A 26,664-nucleotide genomic window follows, 5' to 3' on the forward strand; every position below is an offset into this window, starting at 1 on the left:
CCCCCAAATGATTGCTGCCCCTTCCTGAGCCTGGTTCTGCTGTAGGTTTCTTCCTGTTAAAAGGGAGTTTTTCCTTCCCACTGTCACCAAGTGCTCACTCACAAGGGGTCATCGTTGGAGTTTTCTCTTAAGTATTGTAGGGTCTTTAGTTTACAATATAAAGAGCCTTGATGTGAATGTTGTTGTCATTTGGTGCTATATAAAATTGAATTAAACTTAAAAAAAATCAAAAGTATTAGTAGTATGACTATATGGTATTAATTATTCAGTACTTAATTGCCAGGCTTTCATGCACAGCTGCTTTTTATGTAATACCATTTGTATGAGGGTAACAGAGAGCCAAGTTTCTACACTATTTATTTCCGATCAAAAGCTATGGCGCTATCTTTGTGCCACTATTCTGAGAGCACGTTAAAAAAAAGTTGAGCGCACATAAAAAGAAATTGCAGGTGCAAGTGTTGCATTTTGAGGAGAAATTTATTTTGAGCGAAGAAAAGCTAAATTTGAGTGAACAAAATTCATTGCTGCCTGCAAAAAATGCATTTCAGTGTTTGCTATTATCCATACACACACACAATAGCAGCCCCTGTCGCTCAGTTTTTGTATTTGCGCTCGCTCGCAATGTGTTGCTTGCGCTCTCAACATTTCTGTCCGTGCGCGCTCCGAAAACGTTAGAGCACTTATGCAAATATGTGATGTATTTATAAATCGAGCAGATATTAGAAGTTTACACAGCACCATTCTCGCATGAAAATATCTTAAAAGTTTATTTTGTGACCCAGAAAGAGTAATATTTCAAACTCTGCCACTCTGTGTTCCTCCGCCACTGCCTCGTTTGAGTTTCGGACAAAATGGATTCTGGGATATTGCATTTCATCATTTCGAGCTGACTGGAGACCAAAACAGCCAATCCGATTTTTTTGCATCCAAGTCTGTGATTGGCTGATTTTGTGGCACAAATATAACGGTGTACAGAAAGAGTTGAGCGCACGGGCAGAAATGTTGAGAGCGTGAGCAACACATTGCGAGCAAGCGCAAATGCAAAAACTGAGCGAGAGGGGCTGCTATTGTGTGTGTGTATGGATAATAGCAAACACTGAAATACATTTTTTGCAGGCAGCAATGAATTTTGTTCACTCAAATTTAGCTTTTCTTCGCTCAAAATAAATTTCTCCTCAAAATGCAACACTTGCACTTGCAATTTTTTTTTACATGCGCTCATTTTATTTTTATTTTTACGTGCGCTCAGAATAGTGGCACAAAAATAATGCCATAAAAGCTGCTTCCTGTAACCTCCCCGCTTCTTCTTGGTTCCCCCTATGCCCCCCTCCCCCTCATCAAATAAGTCCTGGAAACGCCCCTGTAGTTTATGGAGTTGCTCGTCAACTCACATATATTTCTGTTTGCAAGTCGCCTTCAGAGGCTGACACAGTGACGTTTAATGTGCATGGATAGGTTTAGCTTTAAAAGAGAATTCACTTTTATTTTTCTCCTGAAACCCTAAGTGTGAAGTGACCTTACTGCTCAGCAGTCTCCAGCTGCCTCCCTGCTAGAGAAGAGGGATGTTTCCTCGGCGCTGGTGGAGAAGAGGGGCTGTTCCCTCAGCAGATCCCAGCTCAGTCCGTCCAGAGCAGCGGCACGGGTGAGCGCCGGGGACTAGGCGGCAACGCAACGACGCATTTCACAGGTAAAAGTGGAGCGACACAGGGCGCCTTTCATCCAGGCATTCTTTTGGACTCAGGGGTCGTTGTTGGTTGTGGCTTTTTCTTTATTTCTTTTTATTTTTTTGTGATTTCTATTTTTTTGACAACACATGCGGCAGCTGTGGAGGCGAGCTGCTGCTGCTGCTGCTGTGAGGCAGTAGACAGCGGCTGAGAGTCGCATCTGCTCTGCCCTCAACATTTCCAGCGCTCCCTCAACTTGATCCAGCTGCCTCGGCGCTCTGTCTGCCTCCTCTGGTGGAATAGGAGGTTCGGGACAAACGGCCGGGCCACCTCGAGGATATGGCATTAGAAGGTGAAGGAGTGGGAGGATGGAGCTCCTTATTTATTTATTTATTTATTTTTAACTTGGAGCGTCTGCGGTGGCGGCTGCCACAGTTTGCGGACGCGCTCCTATCAGCTGAAGGTTAAAGACTGCTCACGGAGCTAGTCCGGCTAGCGTTAGCCGCGCTATGTGCCGTTCTGCGCGCGTGCTGGGGGAACAGAGGCCAAACTCCGTCCAAATTACGCAGTTTTTAATGTCCTAGCACGCGCGCGGACATTTCCATTGCCCGGAGCACTAATTAAAGACTTGAGCGAAAACGCTGCAGGCCATGGCTGGTGCTCGGGAGGCATCCCGCGTTACTCCAAACAACTGTCACTTATATGCAATTGTAACTTGTAGAATTGCTTTTTCTCTAATTTCGCCCTGCTGGTATCTCCTTCCTAGTGATTAGCCCGACTTACAAAACGGAGCTACCATTAAAAGATGACAGCATAGTGGATCGCCGAAATCAGCCAAGGAGTTCCACTCATCCATGTAAGGTCTCAAGTCATGTTATAACGTCTACTCGTGTGTTGCTCACATGACTAAACCCCAAACAAGCTGAATTTTCTTCTCTGTAAAACTGCGCGTTTCTGGGCTAGGCTAGTAATGCTACGGCACACAGTAATCTGCACCAGAACCAGAGGGGCTAGCAGCATCCTGCCGAGCCCGTCAATCATTTTCTGAGAACAGCACGGTGACAGCACTCGGGTCCGGTAACGCGTGTAGCTCTCGGTGCCCGTCGTACGTACGATGAGCGCCAAATTGCGACGGAAGCCAGGCGCAATGAGCCTCTGACAAATGGTCTGTCAAGTTTAGGCGGCTTTGATGTTTGCTTGTTGTCACTTTGTCACACCTGCAGCGTGTTTGCATGATGGTGGCTGCCGCTGCTGCTTGACCTCTCTTCTCCTTCCCACCGTGCAGGCTTCCTGCACGCACTGCCTTATAACCTCCGCAGAAACGCGCTGTCAAAACAGCCACCCTGCTGTCACTTTGACTGGGAAATAACACGATTTGGGGTCCACTGTTTGATGTTGATCTTAAATGTTTTTCATTGAGTAAATCCATTAAATAGCCCACAAGGCTAGATAAGTATAAAACACTGGCCTGTGTTTTGCCTCTTAACCATACATCTTAAATTATGTCACAGTGTTTGCGATGGCTCTGCCGCTTTAATTTTAGAATGGCTTTCACACAAATTCCTCCTGTCACTTAGAGACCTCTAGGGGCCAGATTGCCAAGACTGTTTTACCTGACCAGTCCAAGTTCAGGATTTTGTTACAGTTTAGTTATTACGGTGCATTTATCGCACCGATCGCTCATATTTAAGCTGACCTGACTTCAGCTGTCAAACTGCTAATTAACATTATGCAGGGGTGATCTGTTCTTTTTTGCCAAGGTCTTTCTTAGGTCAGTGAGTTTCCATCGAAAGCTGTTAGTAAATGTCAGCAAAAGACATTTCCTGGACCTCAGAGTGTGTCAGGATTTGTAGATAAGAAGCCAAAACACTGCAAAAAAAAAAAAAGAAAAGGCTGCGTGCGTGGGTGCATGAGTGTTATGTGGTAGGTCTTTTGCACATCCTTGAGATTTGAGATGGTGTGGGAACGCGAGGCTGTGATAGATGCCCTGAGGAGGGTGTGTGTATGTGTGTGTGGAGTGGAGGGGGGGGGGGGGGGGGGGGGGATAGGGAGTAGAGCAGGGCGATATGGCCAAAAATATTTATCACGATATATATTTGAAAATTTGCGATAACGATATAACCGATGATATAATTGATGCGAGACAAAATACAACTCCACAACATTACTAGCGCAAAAAGACAACCTTCCATTTATTTTCACGTAAACAAGAAGCTGGTTTTTATGTACATTAAAGCTTTATAAAAATGTAACAGTGCAAATGCAAATTCCTTGCTGAAAGTTTAACCCAAAGGCATTTCCAGTAGAAATGGGCTGACATATCCTGAGCATAACCATGTATAATATCCACTGAAGTTAAAAAGAGGTGCTTTGCAACATTAAACTGCAGTGTGCAGTACGCATTTTTCGGACCATAAGGTACACGGGATTATAAGGCACATTAAGCGAAACAAAGCAGTCAGATAAATCAAACTTTATTAAACTCATTCTTCTTGCTTCGTCCACTTCTGTACCATTGATTCATTAATGTTGAATTCTCTGGCAGCTGAGCTATTCCCATGTTGTTGCAGTATATTAATGACTAACCTCGTATTGTGGACGGATTATCTCAGTTGTTCTCCTGACTGAAGTTTGGTCCGTTTACAGCATCCTGCCATGCGATTGCATTTGTCTCCAACCATGAAGAACCTTCACGTTAACTTTTATAAGTGGAAAAGTGTTAGTGTTCGTCCTCCAGCTTCACTGTTTATGTTATGCTAACATAGCTGTGTTGCTAGCGATCACGTAGCACATCATTATATACCAGCTAGCCCAACTTCAGTAACCCTACAAACGTCACTGCTGTTTAGTTTCCCGTCTTCATTTATGTTGGAAGTGATAGCAGAGCTGTACGTTTGATTTTTTTCAGAAATCTCTCAGTCAGAACATGCAATATCATGTTTAGGTAACTAGCGAAACTAGCGAGCTAACTTCCGCTAGCTTCCTGCTAACTTCTAACTCCGTTAAATGTAATAACTTTTGTTTTCATGGATGCCTGGAAGTTAAACTTTATAGTTACACCTGGTAAAGCAGCAATGCTGATCGTTTTATTAAAGATCAAAGAATTTAGACAGTTTTCAACTCTCAGTGATGCTGCAGTGTTGTTTGACCTGAAGTCAAATATACGGAGTTTGGGACCCAGATTACTCCCAGATTTAAGAGCATCTTAGTCCGACAAACACGACAATAACAACGGCCGCTTGCATGTTCTGCAAAAAAATGTGCTTTGTTGTGTATCTGACGGACAAACACCAAACCAGTTCCACATCACGGAAGTTGCACCATTTTTACAAACCAACAATCGGCCATGTGCGTATGAAAACAAAGGCACTGCGCATGCGCGTTTTACTCCCATTCTATCGCGATATTTCATTTTCCTATCGTTGCCTAACATTATACCGGTATTACCGTGAACGGTATAATATGGCCCAGCCCTAATAGGGAGTGCATTAAGAAGGGAAGCAGCTCATTAATTCCCTCCAGCAGTGAGAGGAAAGGTTTGGTCAGCAAAACTGGAAGGGGCCCTCCACAGCTATGAAGTGAGTCGTAGCAGTTCAACTCTCAGGACTGATCCAAACTTCTCTTTCAGTAATCTTGTCTGTATGTATGTGTGCGTCTGTAAGTGTGTGTGTGATTGTTTGTGGTGTCGTTAACAGTAGCAAGTTCTGCCCTCTCTCTCTCAGTCGGTCTCCAGCGTCTTTTATAGGCCAAGAAAATTATTGTTTCTTTTTTTTTCTGCTATTGGGTGGCTGCAGCTGAAGCCTTTGAAAGCCATCTAATGTTTGCCCGGCTACAGGGATCCCCTCTGAGGTCTCGCCTGATGTCACATGTGATGTCAGAGCAGAGGTGACGCAGGCGGGAGGGGAAGGAGGCTGGTGGATGAAGCCTGCATGAAACATGTGAAAGCTATACTGACATCTGCCAGCACGCCTCTCAGAGCGAGAATCAGAGGCATGAAATGATCTGGAAAGCGTACTCTCTCTCTCTCTCTCTCTCTCTCTCTCTCTCTCTCTCTCTCTCTCTATATATATATATATATATATATATATATATATATATATATATATGTATAGAGAGAGAGAGAGAGAGAGAGAGAGAGAAGTATTGCTAAGTTCTGGCTGCTAGCCGGTGAATGCCCATATGTTTGGCAGATGGCCTGAGATTGTGTCTGCTTTGTGATTTCTCTGTGTCAGTTTTATGCCAATGAAGCCCTTGAGATAACCCTGACTGTTCATTTTCATGTGTTTACATAGCAGTTTTCCACATTTACTAGTGACAGCACTCCTGTTTCCGTTTGTGTGGGAGAGCCTTTTTCATCCCACCTGTGATGTGCATCACAGTCACCTGTCAACACAATTCAGCTGTCTTAAAATGTGACACGCACGCAATGTGCTTAAACTTTCCTGATGATTCTGTTTATGCAGGACTGCTCGCTACCTCTCCCTCTGTGATGCTGAGCAGGAGCCATGCACAGTCCACATCTGATTAGCAGAAAGCCAGAGCATGCTAACCCTTTGATCACTGTGTTGCTGGCTGATAAACCAAACCACTGTCATCTCTAGCAAGCTCCGGACATTGACAGACACTAATTACCATGAAGCCAGTTTGGCAAGGCTTAGAATGAGTATGAGTTGGGAATAGCTCAGTGCAGGTGAAGCCTGCTGTGTAGCCTTCTGGATTAACGTGCATAAAATCCTTATTTTTTCCTCTTCTTTCCTCACATATGAAATTATGAGCATTTCCTGACTCTGGCATGGATCTCCCTTTGCATACCACTGTTGGATGCGTTCAGACGAGGAGAATCTCGTGATGTCAAATCACTGCATTTGAGCTGAACTGCGCTAAGCCTCACTGCACAATGGAAAATGAGTCCGCTGACATAATAACCGTCACATCACCAGCGCCTTTCGACTTGCCTCGTACATTAATGAGCCATCAGCTGTGCTGTTCTTGTGCCTGAGCCAGTGTTGTTGAACGTTGTCTTTGGGTTGAACAAATGTTTGGCTGGACTACTTCTTGACCGTCTGAAATGAATCAGAACCATACCACCGATGCGTTGGAATATGGTGGAGCAAAAACACCACCCTCCCCCTGGTCCTCCCTCCTTTCTCCCAACCTCCTACTCCCCTTCTCCATCCCATCCTGCCTTTGATTTTTCTGCCAGCGGAGTTTGACTGTAATAAACTTTGGAGCGCGGCAATGCAGCAGGAATATCTTAGCGGTCCACATGCTATTGTCTGCGAGCTGCCATTCACAAAAGCAAAAACAACTGTTGCCATGGGATATGCTAAACAAAATAATGCTAGTGGTTGGGGTTTTTTTTGGTGCTTTTTTTGGCAAAACCTTTCCTTTGTGAGATAATTGACTTGGGGTAAACACACCCAGTAGTGCTGTGCGAGACTGCAATCCAATACCAACTAAATACAGGGCCGGTATTGCATGATGCCGATACTGATACTTTTAACTTCTAAAGGCATCTTAAGTAGGGGAGAACAGTGTGTCATGACCTATGACATGAATCATCATCAGTTTGGAAATTCTAAACACGTTTTAATGACCAATAAATGTATTTTCCGAAATAGTGTTCTTTTGGAGACCCGGAATGTAAATGTGCCTGTCTCTAAAGCACACTGGACCAACCTCTGTTCTTTAAATCTGCTATAAGCTATAAACAAAATAGACATGACAACACACTGGGATTCAGACATTTTTCATAGTTTGAGTTCTATTTTTGTTTTCCATAAAAATAATTAATTTAGAAGAATTTAAGTGGGCGAGTACTGAAGTTAGCGAATAGAAACAAAGTATCATGCTCGTGTTAATCCGATACCCATACCAGCGCTGATATTGATACTATCGATAATTGGATGGCTCCGCCCACCTCTAGCACCCAGCCTGTTGCTACCCTCTCTGTTAGGAGGGTGTACATTGTGGAAAGAGCACATGGGTTGCAATGTCGTGAAGAGCTCTTGTTTTGTAATAATCTTCTTGCTTTCAAGCATTTCTTTACTTGTTCATTTTTAGCTGTAATTTTTCTTTTTTTTTTGCAGAAGATAATAATTGCCCTAAACTCTAGTGGCTGCTGAGCCCAGTGGGATTTTCCCAAAGGATAGCAAGTGCCCAGAGGGCACGTAGCTCCCCGGATAATATGCCCACACTTCATGTTGCTGAGTTACACTCCTACCTGATGTGGGGAACATTGCGGGTCACTGTGGGTAAAATATGGCCTCAGGCTCGTTTGGGCTGTTTATTCCTCCGGCCTCAGCCCAAAAAATAAAACGCCTCCAAACTTCTTTCCCTGGGACAAACAGGAGCCTGCCGAGCGCCTGATTGGAAACACTTGCGACACTGCTGGCTCTGCTCCGTCCGTCCACCCCCCCTCACACACACACTCACACTCAACGCACTTCCTCAGGAAGAGAGACGGCCCCTCCGCTGGACATGGTGATGTCACATAGATAAACAATCTGCACGGCGTTGCTGTTTGCCGAATGTGTTCGGCCGTCATCTCTGAGAAGCCCCTGTGCATGCACACTCCTAACAGATGCAGCCCAAACACTTGCCAAAAACACACCCACACGGGTCAGTTGTTATAGTTCCAAGGAGACTGGGAACAATGTGCTGGAGAGGTGCGGCTCTTGTGGAATATTTTAGGAAGCGGGCTTATCGTCTTTTTTGGTTCCAGGCCCTGGTGTTTGAGATTTCTTTTGTTGTGGTGCCTTTATGCTGGAGCCTGTTAAATCCAGATTTGTTTTTGTCTGTAGTGCTTCATTTTAAACAGGAATGTGCTATTTTAACACATCTGTGTTAACTTTAATCACTGTTACTCAGTGGGTTTTGAGCACAATGTGAAAAGTCTTCTGTTTTTCTACTTCAGACTTCAACTGCAAACTGTCTGTAAAGTTTATTTTTTTTAGATTGAATTATTCTGCTAATTTTTACCGTGCTAGGTTTGTAATCCGTGCATCCCGGGGTGCTTAGTCACACCCTCTAACGCTGCAGTTCTGTGCACCTCAAGGCCTGATTTAGGTCTCCGTCCTGCATTGTGTGCCCTCTCTTCTTCCCTCCCCGCCCCATCTTAGCTAGGCCATGAATAAGGAGCTGACACCAAACTGTCAACCTGCAAGCCGTCATGCCCCTGCAGTCCGCCCCAATGTAGCCACCACACACTCAACTAAAAGAATAATGCTCCTACCTGTTTTCAATAACAGTGTACAGTTGTGGTCAGAAGTTTACACCCTCTCATCATAGAAATTCTTTACAGTGATGAGTATAATTTGGTCTTTTAATGATTTCTTTGAACTGGGTGGAATGATTGTTTATCGTGCATCTTTAATGACTTTAAAAATCAAGAAATAGATGAACAAGTTAGAATTTGCACCTTGACCAGGCACTTTTGGCGACCATCAGCATGCTTCTGGGATTATTTTGCCTGGATATTTGCCCCTTTTCTGGGCAGAATTGGTATAGTTCATTTAAATTACTTTGCTTTCTTGGCATGAACCTAAGTGAAGTCCACAAATTTTTAATAAGGTTGAAGTCGGACTTTGGGAAGGCTCTTCCAGAAGCTTAATGTTAGCCTCCTTTATCCTTTCCAAAACCAGTTTTCGTGTGTTTTGGGGATCATTGTCTTATTGGAAGACTTAGTTGTGAATACGTTTCAATTGTCTAGTTGTTGATTTGAAGTGAAGTATTTGGAATTAGTCTTTCTTCATTATTCCATCCAATCTGTGCAATGTACCACTACAACTGGCAGCAAAACAGCCCCAGAGCATGATTCTTCCCCCACCAAGCTTGACAGTTGGTTCATTGATCTCACTTTTGAAAGCCTCACCGATATACTTCCAAACATACCTCTCGTCTTTGTGGCCAAATAGCTCAATCTTCGTCTCGTTTGACCATAAAAGTTTTCTCTATAAGGCATTTGGCTTGACCATTTGTGGCAGCTGCAAAATTGAGTTGAGCATGAAAGGTTTGGTTTTCGAGCAGCGGTTTCTTTCTTAGTCAGCACGCTCTCATGTAAAACTTATTTTACTGTGGCTGCTGTTTTCTACTTAAAGGCAAGCTTGAGCTGTAGTGCTTTTCTGCATTGTTTCTGAACATCCCAACCATTCCTCTCATCTGATGTTGACAGTATAGCGCCTGGAAAAGTGGTGAGACATCCAAATAACTGGTACTTATGTACAATTGTTTGAACCGATGGTCTCTGAATCAGTAGTTGTTTAATAATGGCTCCAACAAACCTTCGATGGACTTTCCCATTGTTGACTGAGTCAATCCAATCCAGCCTCACTGGTCAATCCATTTAGTGCTGGCAAAAAGAGAAACTACCAGTTGTAGTTGATCATAATCACCAATGAGACGTGAACAAGCCTTGGACTTGACATTGTAGAACCTTCAGCACCACTGCTTTTTGTGTGAGTCAGCGTTTGTGTATGTTTGAGCCTGTATTTATAATTTTGACCCTGCGAATGAGAGATAATCAAAAATAAATTCAAATTTGTTCACACACACAATTCTTATTTATAAAAGTCATTAAAGATGTATACTACACAATAATTCCACCCTGGAAAAATAACGTTTCAAATAAATGTTCAGTGCATGTGAACTTCTGACACCAACTGTATGTTAATTGACCTCTTCTATCATTCACAAAAGATGCTACAGTAGTAGTTTATAGTATGAGGGGTGGTATGAGAATGCCAGTCCCTATATGTTTCCACTTGTTTTTAGCTTACTTTAGCAGCACATGTTATCCATAAACTATATCATTAATTTTCTCTCTGTGAGTGAGCCATGCCATTAAAAATACAGCCGATCAGCCCTTTTTTCTAGTTGCCAAATCCGAGAGGCTGCAACACCGATGTCTTTTTCACATAAGAAGGCATTGTGGTGAAACACAATGTTGTTGTGTTTTGGGGGGTTGAAAGCTGCCCATTGTTGCATACCAGTTCTCAAATCCAAGGTTTTATTTGACATAAAATCAGTAATTCCATTGCGTAACAGAATTAGTGGCATTTAAACAGAGCCCATCATGGGAGGGAAGGAAGGAGCAGGGCTGGTGACACGGTGGGGTGGGGTGGGACGGTTAGAGGGACTGAATGAATGCAGCTCACTTTACAGTAGGAAATCCTCACTTTTACTGAGGATGCAGATAATCTTCATTTAGCGCTGACACCGAGAGCCTCAGATTGAGGATTAAGATAGATTAGTGAGCATATGGATGTTGAGTTAAGCTTGGTTGATATGCAGATATCATAGCAAAAAATGAATGATCATATTAGCCCTTGGCCTAAGGCTTTAATTAATTAAGCCTTTGCCTGGTTGGAGGGATAGGCTTGAGCTGCAGGAAGGAAAGGGTACTGATACCAATCAGATTGCGGATTCTGATACGGGCCTTTGCAAGGCTGCGGGGAGGCATGGTGGTTATTCTTAATTTAAAGCACAGAAGAAAAGGCCCATCACATGAGTGACAAGCTGTCATAAATATTAACATCTTAGCGTGCATTTTACTGGCATTTATGCGATTTTTCTGCAACAGCTGTACCAAGCTTAAGTTGAATTAAAGTTCTAGGTCCACATTGCTCGCTTGAAAGCAAATGAAGCAAACTGCCAGCCCGTTTTCACTGACCTTGCTCACAAGTAGCTAAAACTCCAAACCCAGCTCCTTCTTGAGAAGATTACCCTAAAACACAAATGGAAAGAGTTAAAGTCAATAAAAGTAATAACTGGGTAAGAGCCAAGAGTCAATCCTCCAAAACTAACAGGTTTAAGGTTTTAAATGAAAAATATAATCGTATTAGGGGGCCAGACATACAAAGAAAGCAGCATTTCACGGTCTTGGATCCTGTTAATCACCTAGTAGGCTCTCCTACAGTTCAGGTACAAGAAGGAGGGAGAAGGGGTGGTGACGCTGTCCTCTGAGTCAGGACTCCTTTTATAGAAGGATTTTTTTTTAATCTCTTTGTGACGATCATGGCTGAACAAATTCTATGGAGCAAAACAAATGCTAATGTGTTTGCAGCTGAATACATTTCGGCAAGGCTGCATTGCCGTCTATTTCAGAAGCGAAAACAAGCAATTTGGCTCTGCCGTTTAACAATCATAAAGTGATTGGCTCTTAAAACCGTCTGAACGGCGTTTGATTCTGGCAACGAGTCACACGCCGCTGTTCCTGTATGCCATTTCTTATTAAGGACAGCCAGGTTGTTGGCAGTCTGTTCCAGCAGAAAGTATTGAATGAGTGGGCCGCAGCAGCATCTGTCCTGTTGACAAGGCAGCAAACATGACTTCATCAAGGGCATTACATCACGAGCAGATGCACACTGGGTATCATCATTTCAGTTCTTCATCAGCCCATCATACTGATACAGTGATTGCTGGGCAGAAAGCAATTCTTAAAACGTTAAATCCAACCTTCCCCTGGGGGTCCCCGCACTGCTGCCTGTTTAGAAGATTGCAGAGAATGGTACTTCTATGGGGGAGCTCGTCTAGCTAGCCTAAAGTGGATGTAGCACTGCAGTTCCTTACTGGGTTGCTTCCTTACTGGTTTTTAGCAAAAATGTTGTGCATCATTAGCGTCTGCTTATTTGTTATACTTAGGAGGGATGCTTCTGTTGTGAAATTTTGGGCTGATGTTGATATTTAAAATAAAAATTTGGCCTACAGCTGATACCAGTATTTTTTCTGTTTGCGTATTACCTGGTTACCCGGTTACAAGTATATGGAGACTTTTTATTCAGGGTGTATCAGAAAGAATCACTCGCTCACTCGGCAGAGAAGCTGGCGGTAAATTTTAAAATACAAAGCTGAATATAAAGTTTTCCATGCAAACATGTCTGGAGTCATTGCAGGTTGGTATGCTACCTACCTGCAAACACGTGAAACTCACGAATCTGCTTTTTCTAATGGTACGTGTTTCAAAGCTCTTTGAAGATTGATTAGACTTTTTGATACACACTGTTTTGAGGCTGTCCCATTTGTAATTTACCCATACAGCCAGGGGTTTTTCAGTTTGGCCTTACAGTTGTGATGCTCATACCGAGTAAACGTGGGGTAATGTGGGCTATCGACATACTGCACCATCTATAAGGCTTACTGCGTGGTGCGTAGCTCTGCACAGGGTAGGAGAGAGGACAGTAACAGAGAGATATACTGGAGTTTATTTAACATTTACAGCATGAAGACAGATTAATTTAAGTAATTTATATATATACCAGCAACAGAGCACTGAATCCCAATGAACCTTGATGAACATGTAGCAGTGAGTAAGTCACATTAAGTAGTGCACATAAGTTGGTGTCATGTCATAACAATTCCCTGTGTTTTTTTAATTTCCCTGCTTAATTTTTTTCTATAACAATTGAACTAATAAGATAGATTAAGTTGTAGCTTTTCTCTAAAAACAGCACACTTTTGTGCTTGATGGATTTGAATTTCCTTTGCCAGGATAATCATAGACTGAAAATCTGACATCATATGAAATTCTAATGATTTTTGTACAGAGCTTAGGAGTACACAAACGACTACTCCCAACTAGGAAATTTATTTAGGGCACATGTCTAAAAGCATGTCCTCTTCTTCTAGAACCAGAAAATACTTTTGAGATGACAGGGGAGAGAAAAGATGCGGAGGCGGGCAGAGAGAGAGAGAGGAATACAATCCCCTAGTTGCTTCATTGATGCAAAACATGAAGCAGCGGAAGGGGCTGCTAACAGCTACCTTACAGTGACTGTATGGAAGTCTGCAGGGAGCCTACTGTAAACAGTGACATTTTGCATTTTCACTGCAGCGCCAGCAGCCCCCTGAAACTCCTCTTCCCGCTGAGGAACATGCGACTGCGGCTTGTTTTTAAGGGTGTTCGTGTAGCCCCGGTTCACCATCAGTTCTGGAGCATTGACGGTTCGGTGCTGATGATGTCTGAGTGAAATGAAAAGAGGGTTGTTGCTAGGAGGGACCGGAGAAGATAGATGGGAGGGAATGGCTGTTGGGAAGGCGGCTGGGCTGGGTTTCGTCGTGGCGACTCAGAATTTGGGGTCATTTTCTTTTTCTTCATTTTGTGCCTTCAAATGTTCACAAAGCTCGGGAACCCTAACAAAAACTGGACACGGGTGGCGGGGATAATGGTTTTATCGTCACCTTCTTTTTTTCTGTCTTCCTTCTGGTGTCTTCATGCCGTCCCCCTCTCTCTCTCTTTTTTCCCAGTGATGGCCTCAGCTGCGCAGCTGTGCCGGTGATCCCGCCGCTGCACGTAGGGAAGAAGCAGAAACGCCTTGACAACCGACCTACCTTCCTCTCTCTCAGAAAAAAAAGCAGAGAGAGGAAAAACGAAACCACACCAGCATTAACAAATGCGACCATGTACAGCGTGGAGGACCTCCTCATCTCTCATGGATATAAGCTGCCCAAGCATGCCACGTCCTCCACCCCTACCCCTACCCCAGCCCCTGCTCCCTCATCCCACCAACCCCGTTCAACCTCACCACCATCCTACAGCAAGCACCATGAAATACTAGAGAACAGGTCTGGCCCCAGGACAGTAAATGGCTATGAAAGAGGGCCCGTAGTGGCCTATGGGAATGGTGGCGGAACCAGGCAGCCCCAAGCATACGATGCTGGGGGCTGTCCCAACAACAACGAGTCCAGGGATAGGAGCCTGCCGAGACGGGATGGCGAGAACCGGTGCCAAACTGACACTCACTCCTTGGGAGAGTCGCTGACCTCAGACAGTGGGTAAGCTACAGACCCGTGATGTGCTGCTGTCTAGATGTCTTTCTGCATGCCCTGAACTGATTCTTTTTGTCCTGACTGTTTATCATTTGATGTTGTGGTTTCCTTGGATGAGATTTCTAAAATGACGTAAGTCATCAAAGAGTTTTGCACAAGGATTTTGCAGTACATATTCAATGGAACTAACACCGCTGCCGGTTTTTCCCCTGTGTGTAACTTCATCTCATTTCATCTCTATTTCCCTCTTGCCTCCTCTTTCCAATCAAGTCTTGGGTGAGGGGAGGAGGGATAATGTGTGCTGGAGTCTAATCTGCCACATGGGGCCTTGGAGTTGTAATCAAAACAGCTTTTGGCCAAACCTATGTGCCCCATTTGAGCATGCCCAGTCTTACGCACACACTTAGGTTGCCAGGCTTGTCAGAATACCCCCTTCTGTATGCCAGGTTGTACATATCAAGTATACTTTACTGGCTTCCTCTTGTTTTAAAGGCATTAAACCTGCTTACATAATGCATATCTCATCAATTATAAAGTATTCATATAGTTTTTTTTAATATGTATATGGATCATAGGCTATATTTAGCTTAGTCTGGAGTAGTTATGCAAGTGAAACCCTCTCGGGTAAGGTCTGTTAAACCTATGATATTTCCGGAGATATCGCCAGGCTGCAGCCAGCCCGTTTTTTCCCCTGAAAACAGGATTGTTTAGTTTGCCTATTTACACCAGTTCTGGGGGTTAGTGTGCTGTAACTGAGACAAAGTCAATACAGCTGTTCCCTTGTCCACACAATTAGACAGGCTTGTCAGATCTCTTCCCCAACCCCCTTTTTCCTTACATTTTGCTTGGATGATTCCCCATAATCCTTTTTAGCCAGCAGTCAGTGACGGAGCATCTCGAAATAGTCAAATGACCTTGAATAATGTCAGCAGTTGTGTTTGTGGCATTTTTCTTTGTTTTTCATTTTTGGTGTTATTCTTTGAGATGAGTAATCCGCATTTTCATGTCGCTGCTCTGCCAGTGCTATCAGAGCATTCTGCTGGGAATGAGGGAATCGCAAAGACATATGTTCTGCGATTTCAGTCCGTTGTTTGCTCATCCCTCTTTTCTTCCTCCTCATGCAAATCTGTTTTGCCTGGCAGCTTTGGTTTAGATAAGGAACGGGCCTTTATTGGCACTTCCACTCAGCAGTGCTACTTAGACCAAATTAGCCTAATGATGTTAACTCATCTTACACAAGATGCCCTCAAATTTAGCAGACTGCCACGGCTAGTCTCCCCTCCCCTCCTTCTCTTTCAAGCCAACGTCTGTGACCAGTGATGATCACGGATGGAAATGTCAAGGACGCTCGGCGGCCTCGGCCTCGAGGGGGACTACACATGCGCTTGCGTCTTGTTTACATTGTCAGTCAGTCTGTCACTCCACAAATAGGCTGAAACAATCCCGCTGCATGTAGGGACCAAATGCGGCTTGTTGTCTGTTGGGTCTGTCATCAAACATCTTCACAGAGATACAGCAGAAGCCGTCGTTGCATTTAGACCGTGCCCATTGTCTTAGATTAAGGACTAATGAGCAGTGCTGTAGAAAGACTGTCAGTGAAACATCCTCGACATTTTGATCTGCTTCGGAGGACGTCCGGGACTAACAGCCACAGCTTGTCATTGTGTAACATCTTCATTATGCCCCATAGAAAATCACAATTACCAAACACTCCATTATTACTCATAGTCATTTGTCTCCATCTAGTGGGAAATGTGCTCCTTTTTTTAAAATTGAATCTCTTCAAATTGTGAATAAAAATTTGCTACTTATATCACTTATATTTTACTTTTTAGTGCCCAGCTTTACTGAGATTTATTCAGTGCGTATGTCATGCAGTATTGCATTGGCCTACCTCTAAATCAACTATAACGATAAGGATCATGAAGAGAGCCTTACCCTATAACTAAACTACTTCATCTACAGCCAGATATTGGGGAGACACTTTCTTTAAAGGAGGGAAGAAAAAGAGTTAAAATCTTGGTTACCTAGTACCTAAATATTGGACTAGTTTTTCTATAAATAATATATATGATCTTAGCTAAAGCCAGTGTGAGGTTTTTCCCTACATAACACCCTCTACCTTTAAAACACCTCTCATTAAGACTACTAACTATAGCATTTTAAATATTTTTAATGAATAAAAAAGTTTTAACATCATTAGCTTTGGCTTCACTGCAGGTTCTCCAGCGTTGGCAGTTTAAACAGGAAGTAGTCTCTGGTGTTCAGAAGTATCTCCTGTTTTCTTATCTAAACAATTTCACTGACAGATAAGGGAATTTTATGAATTTCATAGAACTTCTATTTCTATTCTTCATCTGTTATTTCTGTCCCAGTTCTTCATCCAGTTTCATCTTTATTGTGCTATGGGTTGTTTCTTCTTCGACAAGCATTTCACTTGAAGCATATGGATGCCTTTGTGTGTTTCGTCACAGGTTTTGTGATAGCACCAGAGGTCCTCAGTCTCAGTCCAAAGATGTGTCCTACTGGCGGAGGAGAGGCCAGGACTTCACTGTGCTGCTGGATTATGCTGACTTCCGAGATCCCCATGGAGGGGGACCAGGGAGCTACAGCAGACCAGACAGGCCTCAACAAGCAAGAGGCCAAGAGCTCTCTGCCGAGGAGCGTCAGAGGGCAGCTCAGGAGAGGCAGCGATGGGCGGCCCAAGCCCAAGCTCAGGCCCACGCTCAGGCCCAAGTCCAGGCCCAAGCCCAGGCTCAGGCCCGATCCAGAGACAGGGAGGCTGCTCTCCATCAGTGGAGGATGGCGACTGAGAGGAAATGCCAGAGCCTGGGGACAGATGAGTGGCGTCCAGCTGTGAACTTTGGCAGCCAGCTGTCACAAAGTGAGGGCGAGCGCTGGACACAGGAGCAACAACGGCTCCATGCCAGGACACCAGAGGGGATGGTAGTCCACCCGAGGACCAAAGCCAAATCCCAGTCCCTGCCCAGGATGCTACAGCCTGAAAGTCTGCAGTTTGTGGAAATACCTTCATCTGGTCAGGACCTGTACAGACGGGTCAATGGCCACCCATTCTTACACCATGATCTTTACAGAGCACCGCGCTGGCCAGAGAATGGCAGGCCAGCTAGCGCTAACCAGCTCTCAATGACACCAAAGCCCCGCTTCACCCGACCCCCCAGACCTCCCTCTTATGAGATGCACCAGCAGATCAGGGGAAGCTGTGAGGTGTTGTCTGGCAGAGACTCAACCATTCCCCAGTCCAGGGACAGAACGCCAATTCCCATATCAAGACCAGGTGACCTCCAACTGGACTATTTTGCACAGGACTCTGGACCTCCAGGATACATCCCTCCCCCATCATATAAAAGAGCTCCTATAATGGGAGGAGGGCGGCGGGGATATGGTGAAATTGCTGTTGACTACAGGTATGGACATGATAAGAAGCTTTAATGTTCCCTACTGTAATGTTCCCCGCTGTAAAGTACCCTACAGCAGAAGACAAGCATGACGAAATGTGTCGATAATTTTTGTAAGAAAAAAAATGTCAGAAGGAAATATCTGATACCACTTCCTATACATATTTTTCTTAAGTAGGACATGCATTTTATGCATAGACTAAAAGCAGGTAGCCACTCTAACGTCATTTGTTGGTTAGGGAAGCCCAAATATGAAGCCTTCAACTGATAATTTTTACTGTCACAAACTTGGGGTCATAAAATTAGACTTGTCACATGAGAGTTGTATCTTACTGAGAAACTGAGCAATCATTAGCTAACAACTTGTCAATTACAAGTCGTTAGCCAATGAGCATATTCCAATTTAAACTTGTCTGTGACTCCAATGGGGACCATAATTTACAAAATGAGTGTTATAATATGTTTAATAAGACTTGAAACAAGCAACCAAAAACTCATTAAGTCTTTACTGAGGTCATAAATCAAGGGCGCTAAGGGTTGTTTCTGTTTCATACACTTGTATCACTTTTCACACCCAGAAGATAATTCCATCTTTTTTATTTCTGTCAAAAGGCTCAATTTCTGTCCTTTTGGTGGTACTTGGTAAATATTAAATAAATTTACCTTGTGATGCATAATTCTGACCTGCTATACAAAAGCTGGAGCAAAGCTATGTAGTAATAGTTTAGTAATTATTCACAAATTAATATTGAAGCCAGTAGGTTGTTTTTTTTTATGTTCATCTCCGTATTGGTTAACTTTGTTGTTTTAACTCGTAGGTACAGAGGAGAGATGTACCAGCACATTCAAGTTGCTCCAGATGGGTCTCACTGGTTCACCAGACATCCAGTAGGTCCGTGGGCTGATCCCCAGAGAGAGAGGAGCCAGAAGCAACTTTACCCTGTGTATACTACCCAAGAGCACCCTGGTGGAGGGGTCCAGTATATCCCCTTTGATGATCCCCGTATCCGCCATATTTCCTCAGCCCTGGGTGGCAACTCCTTGACGGATGCTGATAAGATTCGCCACATTCGTAACGAGCTTCCCAGCGTCACCGTGTCGGAACCTGCACCCGACGACAGTGCCTTTTTGCCCCCGCCATTGGGGCCTTTCATCGCTGCCAAATTGGCCGATGACGGTAACCAGACATCTTCTAGCGACTTTGACAATGACAATAAGAGGTGGCACAGCAATTTGCACAAACAGACCGTCGATAACTTCCCAGCACCTGACCAAAACTGCAACAACAGATATCCTAAAAACCATCGCCCTCCTCCTTCGCCCTCTTCAGCCTTCCAAACCCCGTTAACAAGATCTTCTTCTCGTCAGGGCTCCAGCTCAGACCAGGTCTTTGCTGAAACCATCACCCAAGTGAAGAAAATTGCCCCAGATTCAGGGCCAGAAAACAATAGGAATACCAAGAGAAGAGTGAGTGAGACCATCTTCTGCCTTGTGTCTGTCCCTGTTCATACACCGACTAACATTAACAAAGACTTTGGAGCTGATCAGAACAACAATGAGACAATACCGAGCTTGACCGTCACCAACACTGAGACATTCGCTGTAGGCCTCAAAGAGAGCCCCAATATTAGGAGCAAGTCTGTGAACGAGATGCCTATTAAATCCCATTATTCTCGCTTTCACACCAGCAGCACATCCTCAATGAGGAATTACAAGAGAGCTCCTTTAAGGAAGGAGATAATAGATGCCTGGACACTTCAAGCCAATGAAGATAAAGAGTTGTGCTATGCTGGGTCTTGGCCTGGAAACCAGTACCGTAATCAGGAAACTCAGACCGGCTCACCTTTGACAGTGGTAAAAAGTCCAGAACCCCAGAGCCCTCCGGGTGGGCAGGGACCTGTTCAGTCTGCCTCAAATACAACCACGGATATTGGCGTGGTGACAGACAACAGCTCCTCTTATGGCTATCCGATGGCAGGCCAGAAGAACCTTCATCTCTCCAGCAACAGCGCTTTTTCCCGCCTCAGCCTGAGCCCAACAGAACCGCTATCCCTTCAGCCCGCGCAGCAAGACCTGTCCTCTCCACCCAAGGTTCAAAATCAGGGAGACGAGCAGCCATCATCTCCGAGAAAAAACAGCACCCCAGAGACTGCAGAGCAAGTCGTCTTTGGTCAGTTTCTCCTAAAGCCAGTGAACCGACGACCCTGTGATGTTATTGGTGAACTGGAGAGCATCAATAAGGAAATGGAAGACACAATCAGCAAGAGGCCCATTGTGGCTCAGTGCATTGATGATCTTGATGGGATGAATAAGAGTTTAGCTCGGTTTAATGCAGGAGCACACTTTATTGCTGGTCCAGAACCAGGCAGGGAAGCAATCAGTCTTCCACCATTGCACAATATAAAGCCCAACAGTACAAAAGTCAGATCAAAGTCATTGGCATCTACTGCTGACCTAGAGTCCATGAGTATGAGGAGGTTTTTTTCCAGATCACAGGCCAACAACATACCAGCTACTAATGATCATTCAGTTCACACAAACTCAAACTGCAGAGACAACTTGTCCTCGCTACCCCCTCACAATGAGTCTAACCGCCACTATAGACAGGATATCCCAGTCCCTCAAGAGTCTTTATTGAAAGATGTGGGGTTAACTGTGTACACTGAAACTCCCGGTGGTCCCGGGGAGCCAGTGCAGCGCTCACTCTCAGTCCCCTCACCGCTGGATCAGAAAGATTTTACTCAGTCGATGGAGCCCTCCTGGGACACGAGGACAGCAATTCTTAAATATAGGTGTAGCCCTGAGCACAACTCAAATAATGAACTTGAAACCGAGGGGAATGCAAAAAGAAAGGCTGAATCAAACAATGTTCCACCATTAAGGGGAGACGTGAATTTAACCATCTGCAGGACCAGGAGTGAAAGCAGCAAATCACCCCAGAAAGACAGTTCACCACATATCACAAGGTTGACCAGGGAGGTTTCTTTTGTGTTTGAGGATGATGATGGCGATGTGAGATATGCCATGTCGGAGCCACTGACCTACAAGAATGAGTCAACAATAGCAGATAAGCACCTAGAGAACTTATTGATTCAAGAGAAAGCCAATGCTTTACGTGCAGAGGATCTCAGCAACCTGTACGAGGTCAAATGCGCAAAAGGAATCCCGGAAAATGAGTCCATCGAACAGAGGGCGGCGCGGATCCTGGGTATAGCCGTTCCAGTGGAAGCTTTAGGCGTGGCTGACAGGCAGTCTGATGACAGCCAGGATGATGCAGAAGCTACTGCAGCTGAGGAACGACAAAGCCCAACTGATGACACACAGCAAGTGAAACGAGAGTGTGAGCAAGTGAAAGAGGAGTCCTTGGTTGTCCGAGGTACAGATCAAGAAGAGTTCAAAGAGACACCATCAGGTATGGATAAACAAGTACAAGAAGAAGATAACAGGCAACAGCACAGCAATGATCACAGTGATGGCAGAGACAATGACGATACAGAGACTCAGTTAGTATTAGACCTGCCCGAATTCCCACCAAGTAAGCTTCCCCTGTCTCTGCCCATCAGCCCCGATGAGAAGCTGTCCTTGAGCATTTGCAGTTGGGAGAAAAAGGGGCGAGGTGGAGCATGCAAACTAATCGAATCCCTGCAAGATAAGCTGAACTCTACCGCGGTTTCATCTGCTACTTGTATGGACAGGTCAACAGCAGACAGAATGGCCCGTCTGAAAGAACTGGACTCTGTGTCTCGAATAAGACGCCTTAGTCTCAAAGACATCAGGTCTGGTGAAGAAGAGTACTCGCAAGAGATAAATGAAGACAGAGAGGAATGTGAAGTTCAGGAGAAGACAAAAGAAGACGTAGTCGAGCAACAATTAGAAAAGGAGGAGAACGAAATGGCAAGAGAAGGAAAAGAGGAGAAAAACCCAAGTGAGCATGATAAGTTGGAAGTTTCTGAAGAAGACTGCAGATCAAATGAAGTGAATGAAGGGGTGTGTAAGGAAGAGCCGAGACAGGAAGACGAGGTTGAAGGGATTAATGTTGAGACTGTGGTAACAGCAGACCATGAAGGAAGTAAAGAAGTAGAAACTGATGTTAAAAAGGAAGAGCCAGAAGAAGAAGTGGTTTTGAAAATTGTGGAGGAAGACAATGAAAACTCTAAAGATAAGGTGGAAGACGAACTGAATGCAGCAGGGGTCAGCAGAGCGGAGACAACTCAAGATACCGGCGGGCGAAAGTTACCCAAACCAAAGCAGCGCACTAGGCTCCAGAAGCCTCCTCTGCTTCCTAAACCTCGCAGTGTTCCCAAGAGAGAAATAACGCTGCCACTTAACTACAGCGTTGGGACCTGTGGCCCCTCAGATATGGAGGATGAGGAAATGCTCTCCATTTCAGGTGGGTTCAAGTCAGTGGCTAGATTCAACCTTTTCCTATGCCTATTTTCCCTCCTGAATAAAGCACCCTCAGTGTACTATACACATGTGATTATTAACCATTTACAAGTACATACACTGCTGATTATGTTACTGTTAATGGCTGGGGGAAAGATTTAGAAGAGAAGCTTTATAACCATTAAATATCTTTTAAGATGCAGTTAAGCACATCGAGAGTGTAGCCAGGAGTGCATGTGAGTTCACAGAAAGACATAAGTTTGCACCGTTATGTTAAGACTGTTTTTTATATTTGAACAAAGCCAGGCTAGTTGTTTCCTGTAAGATGTTTTATAGCTATAGCTTTATACTTTGTGTATCTCATATCTCACTATAACGCTTACAGCATGTTTTACATACATAGAAACATCGAGCTTTGCTATAGCTAACCTGCCTTGGAAAGAACTAGCCTACTAACATAAGTCATTAGGGAGGCTTTGTAGACCCTGCGATGTAGCCTGACATAGCCATAAATGACATTGTTGCTGTCATCTATGCTTGTTTGGGTTTAATATGTGTTAATTGTCATGTGTTCGTGTCCCAGTGTTTTATATGCAGTGCCAGCCTGTAGAAACAAATAAAATGCTAGGTCATTTTCCTCCTGTGGGTCCCGCTCTTTGTTGTGGTCAGTGTTTTGTTTTTTCATTGCAAACAAATCTCCCCTCAAGAATTTCCTAACATTACAAGTTCTTATATTGATGCTATGATTATTCTTCCTCATATTGAGACGATGTAATTGTTGTTGGTCTCTGGCCGATACATTTAAAAAGTAGACAGAAATAAACAGGAGGAATCAATGAACAGGCCAATTACAGTAGTTGCAGGATGCACCGACCCAACACGCAGTTACGTTTCTACAGAGATCGGTTACGCCGTAAGTCACGGCGTAGATTTCCTCCTGAAGCATAAATCTGCAGCAAGTTCTTGGCCCACAACAATCATCAAGCATGGCTGTTATTATTTTGTCAGTGACACCTACAAAATTTCACAAGTGTCTTGCGTAGTTCCAATTACCGTACTCCTCTTTAGGAAATCGTGAATAAATGTGTTTGTTACAGTCGCACTATAACAGTCCCAAAATGTCAAACTATTCCTTTAAGGTCCACTGAGGTGAGAGCAAATAATACCGATATGTCTTGTTTTCGGTGGCGTTGTCTCATCTTTTCTTCCTTCTCTTTTCTCATCAGACTCTTACGACCCCAGTCAAGTGGAGAGGGTGTAACCTCTGACCACTGCCTTCACCACTGTGGAAATCAGTCTTTGTCAAGTTAACAGCTTTTTCCAGCAACAAAGGCTTTCATCTCACCTCTTGGCTCAGTCAGCTGTGACCCCTCCAGTAATGTCACACATGACTTCTCACAGAACTGACTGTCCCGGTGCTGCAAGAGTTTCTTTCTTTCTTTCTTTTTTTTTTACAGCCAAATAAAGGCACTGCTGGGTGCCAACTCTCCAGGCCTTTTTCAGTCTCGTCATTGTCATCCTTCCACTCTCTCCACCTCTCAGCTAGTTTATTTGCTCGAGCAAGAGGACTTCCTCCTTTTGAAGTTGTCTTATTTTGCTTTTGGAGGAATGCATGTCATTATTCCCGTCTGCACTCGGGGCTTTCTCAGCAAGCTCTGGTGTTGAAATATGAATGTAAAAGTGCTTCTGCTCAACAAACAAACAAAAGAAATGTAACAGAAAAAAACATACAGACACACGTGAAGGCGACAGTATTGCATTACAATCAGTATTAACCTAACCAAATGTAAATAAGAAAGAGTTATAAGATTTTATTAAGAATATTAAAAAAAATAACAACAATTTAAGACATTTAATTGCTGAAGAAATGTATATTTTCTTATGTATGTTATGAAAGAGTAGATTTTTGGGGGGATTGTAGTGTTTGGGTGTATTACCGGTAAGGAAAGCCCTTGCTCTTTATTCTTATATTTGTGTGATAGAGAATGTACCGAGAGAGGATTGCATAGAGAAACACTGTGGTCCTTGAATAGCTTCACTCAGAGCAATACAGTTGTCACACGCTGGGGTGTTTGTGAAATGATTTCAGAAGCAAGTCTCTATTTCAAGGCACTGATCTCATTTGCTTTAAAGGCTCTACCTTTTGGTACAAGCGTTAGATTTGCACAGCTGAGATTATTGGCTTTATGTTACCTATGAGCACCTGATAATCTCTGCAAATGCTCAGAGATTATACTGGGAGGGATTCGCTTTTCACACCCTCCCCGCTCGAGTCTCAGCATCAGCAGTCGAGACATGTACCGGGACTGTCTTTCGTTAATCCTCATGTTGTTCCTAAAGAAATCTCAACACATATATTTTTTCCTGGAATTTGTGGAGTCTTTGCTGTTTTTGCTCACACCCTACCTTATGTGTGACTTCAGAAGTGCTTTTTTTTGCAGGAAATGATAGATGTAGCTATGTAGCAGTGTGCCTGGTACACGCTGTCTTTGTGGAGAACTTTTTCTGTGTGCTTATTTAAACTGGACATGAGCAAATCCATTTTATTTTAAATGAGATTGGAGACGTATGAAGGTGTTTTGGCAATAATAATGATTTTAAGCCAGAAACGCTTAATATCGATGCTGTACAGAACATTGATGTTGGAATACTAATCACAGTATCTGTACATGTTCAATAATTTAACACTGACATATCAATGCTTTGTAAGTTGTGGGCATAACTGGCAATTTGGTTCAGACTCACGTCACTTATGGGGTAGCAATACAAGAAATTTAAACACAAACCAAACCAAACTTTGTGCTATGCATTGGACATCAACACTCACTGGGTTTAATGGCAAAATTCCAAGCTAAAACTGTAACTCCTGGTTTGCTTGTATGACCCTGTCACTCTTTGATCCAGTTGTATTTGGGATCTGGTTTTAGACTTTCTCGGATGTGGCTCTGACCCTGAATTCATCGGCAGGGCATTAAAAACAAGGTTTTGTCTTTGTTCTGTTAAAACAACCCAGTACCCGTACCTCTGTGTTCCAGGTAATGTGTTATCTGGTCATTCCTGTAGGTCTTTTTGTACGGCGAGTTCTTTGTAACATAATCTAGACTATTGGTGCACATCTTGCTTTGATATTTTCTATTTTCATACAGAGGTATGTACAGCTTCTTTTGTATGCGCTGCATCTTTTTTTCCCCTCCTCTTTTTTTGTGCATGTAATGCGTAAGAAGTCACAGAGAGAAAGTGTATTTGCATATAATTGCATTTGGTACAATATAGTCTATCCAATAAACAACTGTTATATTTCATATAATGTATATTTTATTTTCAAAAGTTAAGCTACATATTTAAAAAGAACAAGGTATTTTTAGATTATTGTGAAAAGGGAACTGTTTTTGAAGGCACAGTATTTGTCTATATTTGCTATGATCATTAAGAATGATCAGAAATACAGACAAGTTTGTGCTGTTGTACAGTACTGCAGACTGTTCATAAATAAAAGTCTTTGCATGAAACATTTTGCTTCTGGTTGTTTGCATTGTGTTAATGTAATGAAATATCCGTCAAGAAGCAAGCCAGTGGTGCTGTGCCATACTGCTAATTTCAATGTGATACCAAGTAAATACGGGGCTAGTGATACCAACACCTTTAACCTATAAAAGGCAGCTTATGTAAGGGAGAGCAGTGTGTCAGGACTTATGAGATGAATCATCATCAATTTGCTAATTCTGAACATGTTTTAAATCACTGTGACTTTTACTTTCCATAATTATTAGTTCAACACAAAACACAGCTTTCAGCTTTTTATGGATTTAAAAATGAAATCTTTGGAGACCTGGTATGTAAATGTGCCTGTCTCTAAAGCACTCTAAAGCGCTCAAATTCTGCTGTTTAAATGTGCTTTAGGCTTTTATAACTAAAATATATACGGTTAAAATAAATACGGTGGCACGGTGGTTAGCACTGTTGCCGCACCGCAAGAAGGTCCTGAATTCTATTCCACCATCAGGCCGGGGTCTTTCTGTGTGGAGTTTGCATGTTCTCCCCGGGTACTCTGGCTTCCTCCCACAGTCCAAAGACATGCAGTTAGTGGGGATGGGTTAATTGATTAATCTAAATTGCCCATAGGTGTGAATCTGTGAGTGAATGTGAGTACGAATGGTTGTCTGTGTCTTTGTGTGTGACTGGCGACCTATCCAGAGTGTACCCCGCCTCTCGCCCTATGACAGCTGGGATAGGCTCCAGCGACCCTGGAAAGGATAAGCGGAAGCGAATGGATGGATAGATACATGTGACAGTCAACACAAAAAGCTTTTAGTGGATGATTATATTTTTTTATTTAAAGAAAAACCTCAAATATATATTAACCTGTTCAGCTGCTTAAATGCAAATATCTAGTCAGCTAATCAGATGGCAGCAGTAAAGGCGATTTAAGT

The 26,664-nt window shown here is 43.5% G+C and overlaps 1 protein-coding gene across 3 annotated transcripts; it reads left to right on the forward strand.

Moving 5' to 3' along the window:
* Nucleotides 1-1,403: 1,403 nt before the first annotated feature.
* On the forward strand, nucleotides 1,404-25,735 carry jcada (junctional cadherin 5 associated a). 3 transcript variants are annotated; one of them, XM_085418128.1, is made up of 6 exons: nucleotides 1,404-1,687; nucleotides 1,823-2,016; nucleotides 13,908-14,435; nucleotides 16,904-17,857; nucleotides 18,667-22,238; nucleotides 23,461-25,735. In XM_085418128.1, exons 3-6 carry the CDS (start codon nucleotides 14,062-14,064, stop codon nucleotides 23,493-23,495), a joined length of 4,935 nt encoding a protein of 1,644 aa, XP_085274254.1. In that variant the 5' UTR covers nucleotides 1,404-1,687; nucleotides 1,823-2,016; nucleotides 13,908-14,061; the 3' UTR covers nucleotides 23,496-25,735. The 3 variants fall into 3 exon arrangements, with proteins under 3 accessions (XP_085274254.1, XP_085274253.1, XP_085274255.1); XM_085418127.1 differs by lacking the exon at nucleotides 1,823-2,016; XM_085418129.1 differs by lacking the exons at nucleotides 1,404-1,687; nucleotides 1,823-2,016 and adding an exon at nucleotides 2,070-2,520.
* The last annotated feature ends 929 nt before the right edge of the window (nucleotides 25,736-26,664 follow it).

The sequence above is a fragment of the Rhamphochromis longiceps genome, linkage group LG9 (genome assembly GCF_057381845.1).
Source record: "Rhamphochromis longiceps isolate RC_006_pf linkage group LG9, R_longiceps_female_GT1.1, whole genome shotgun sequence".
Taxonomy (NCBI): domain Eukaryota; kingdom Metazoa; phylum Chordata; class Actinopteri; order Cichliformes; family Cichlidae; genus Rhamphochromis; species Rhamphochromis longiceps.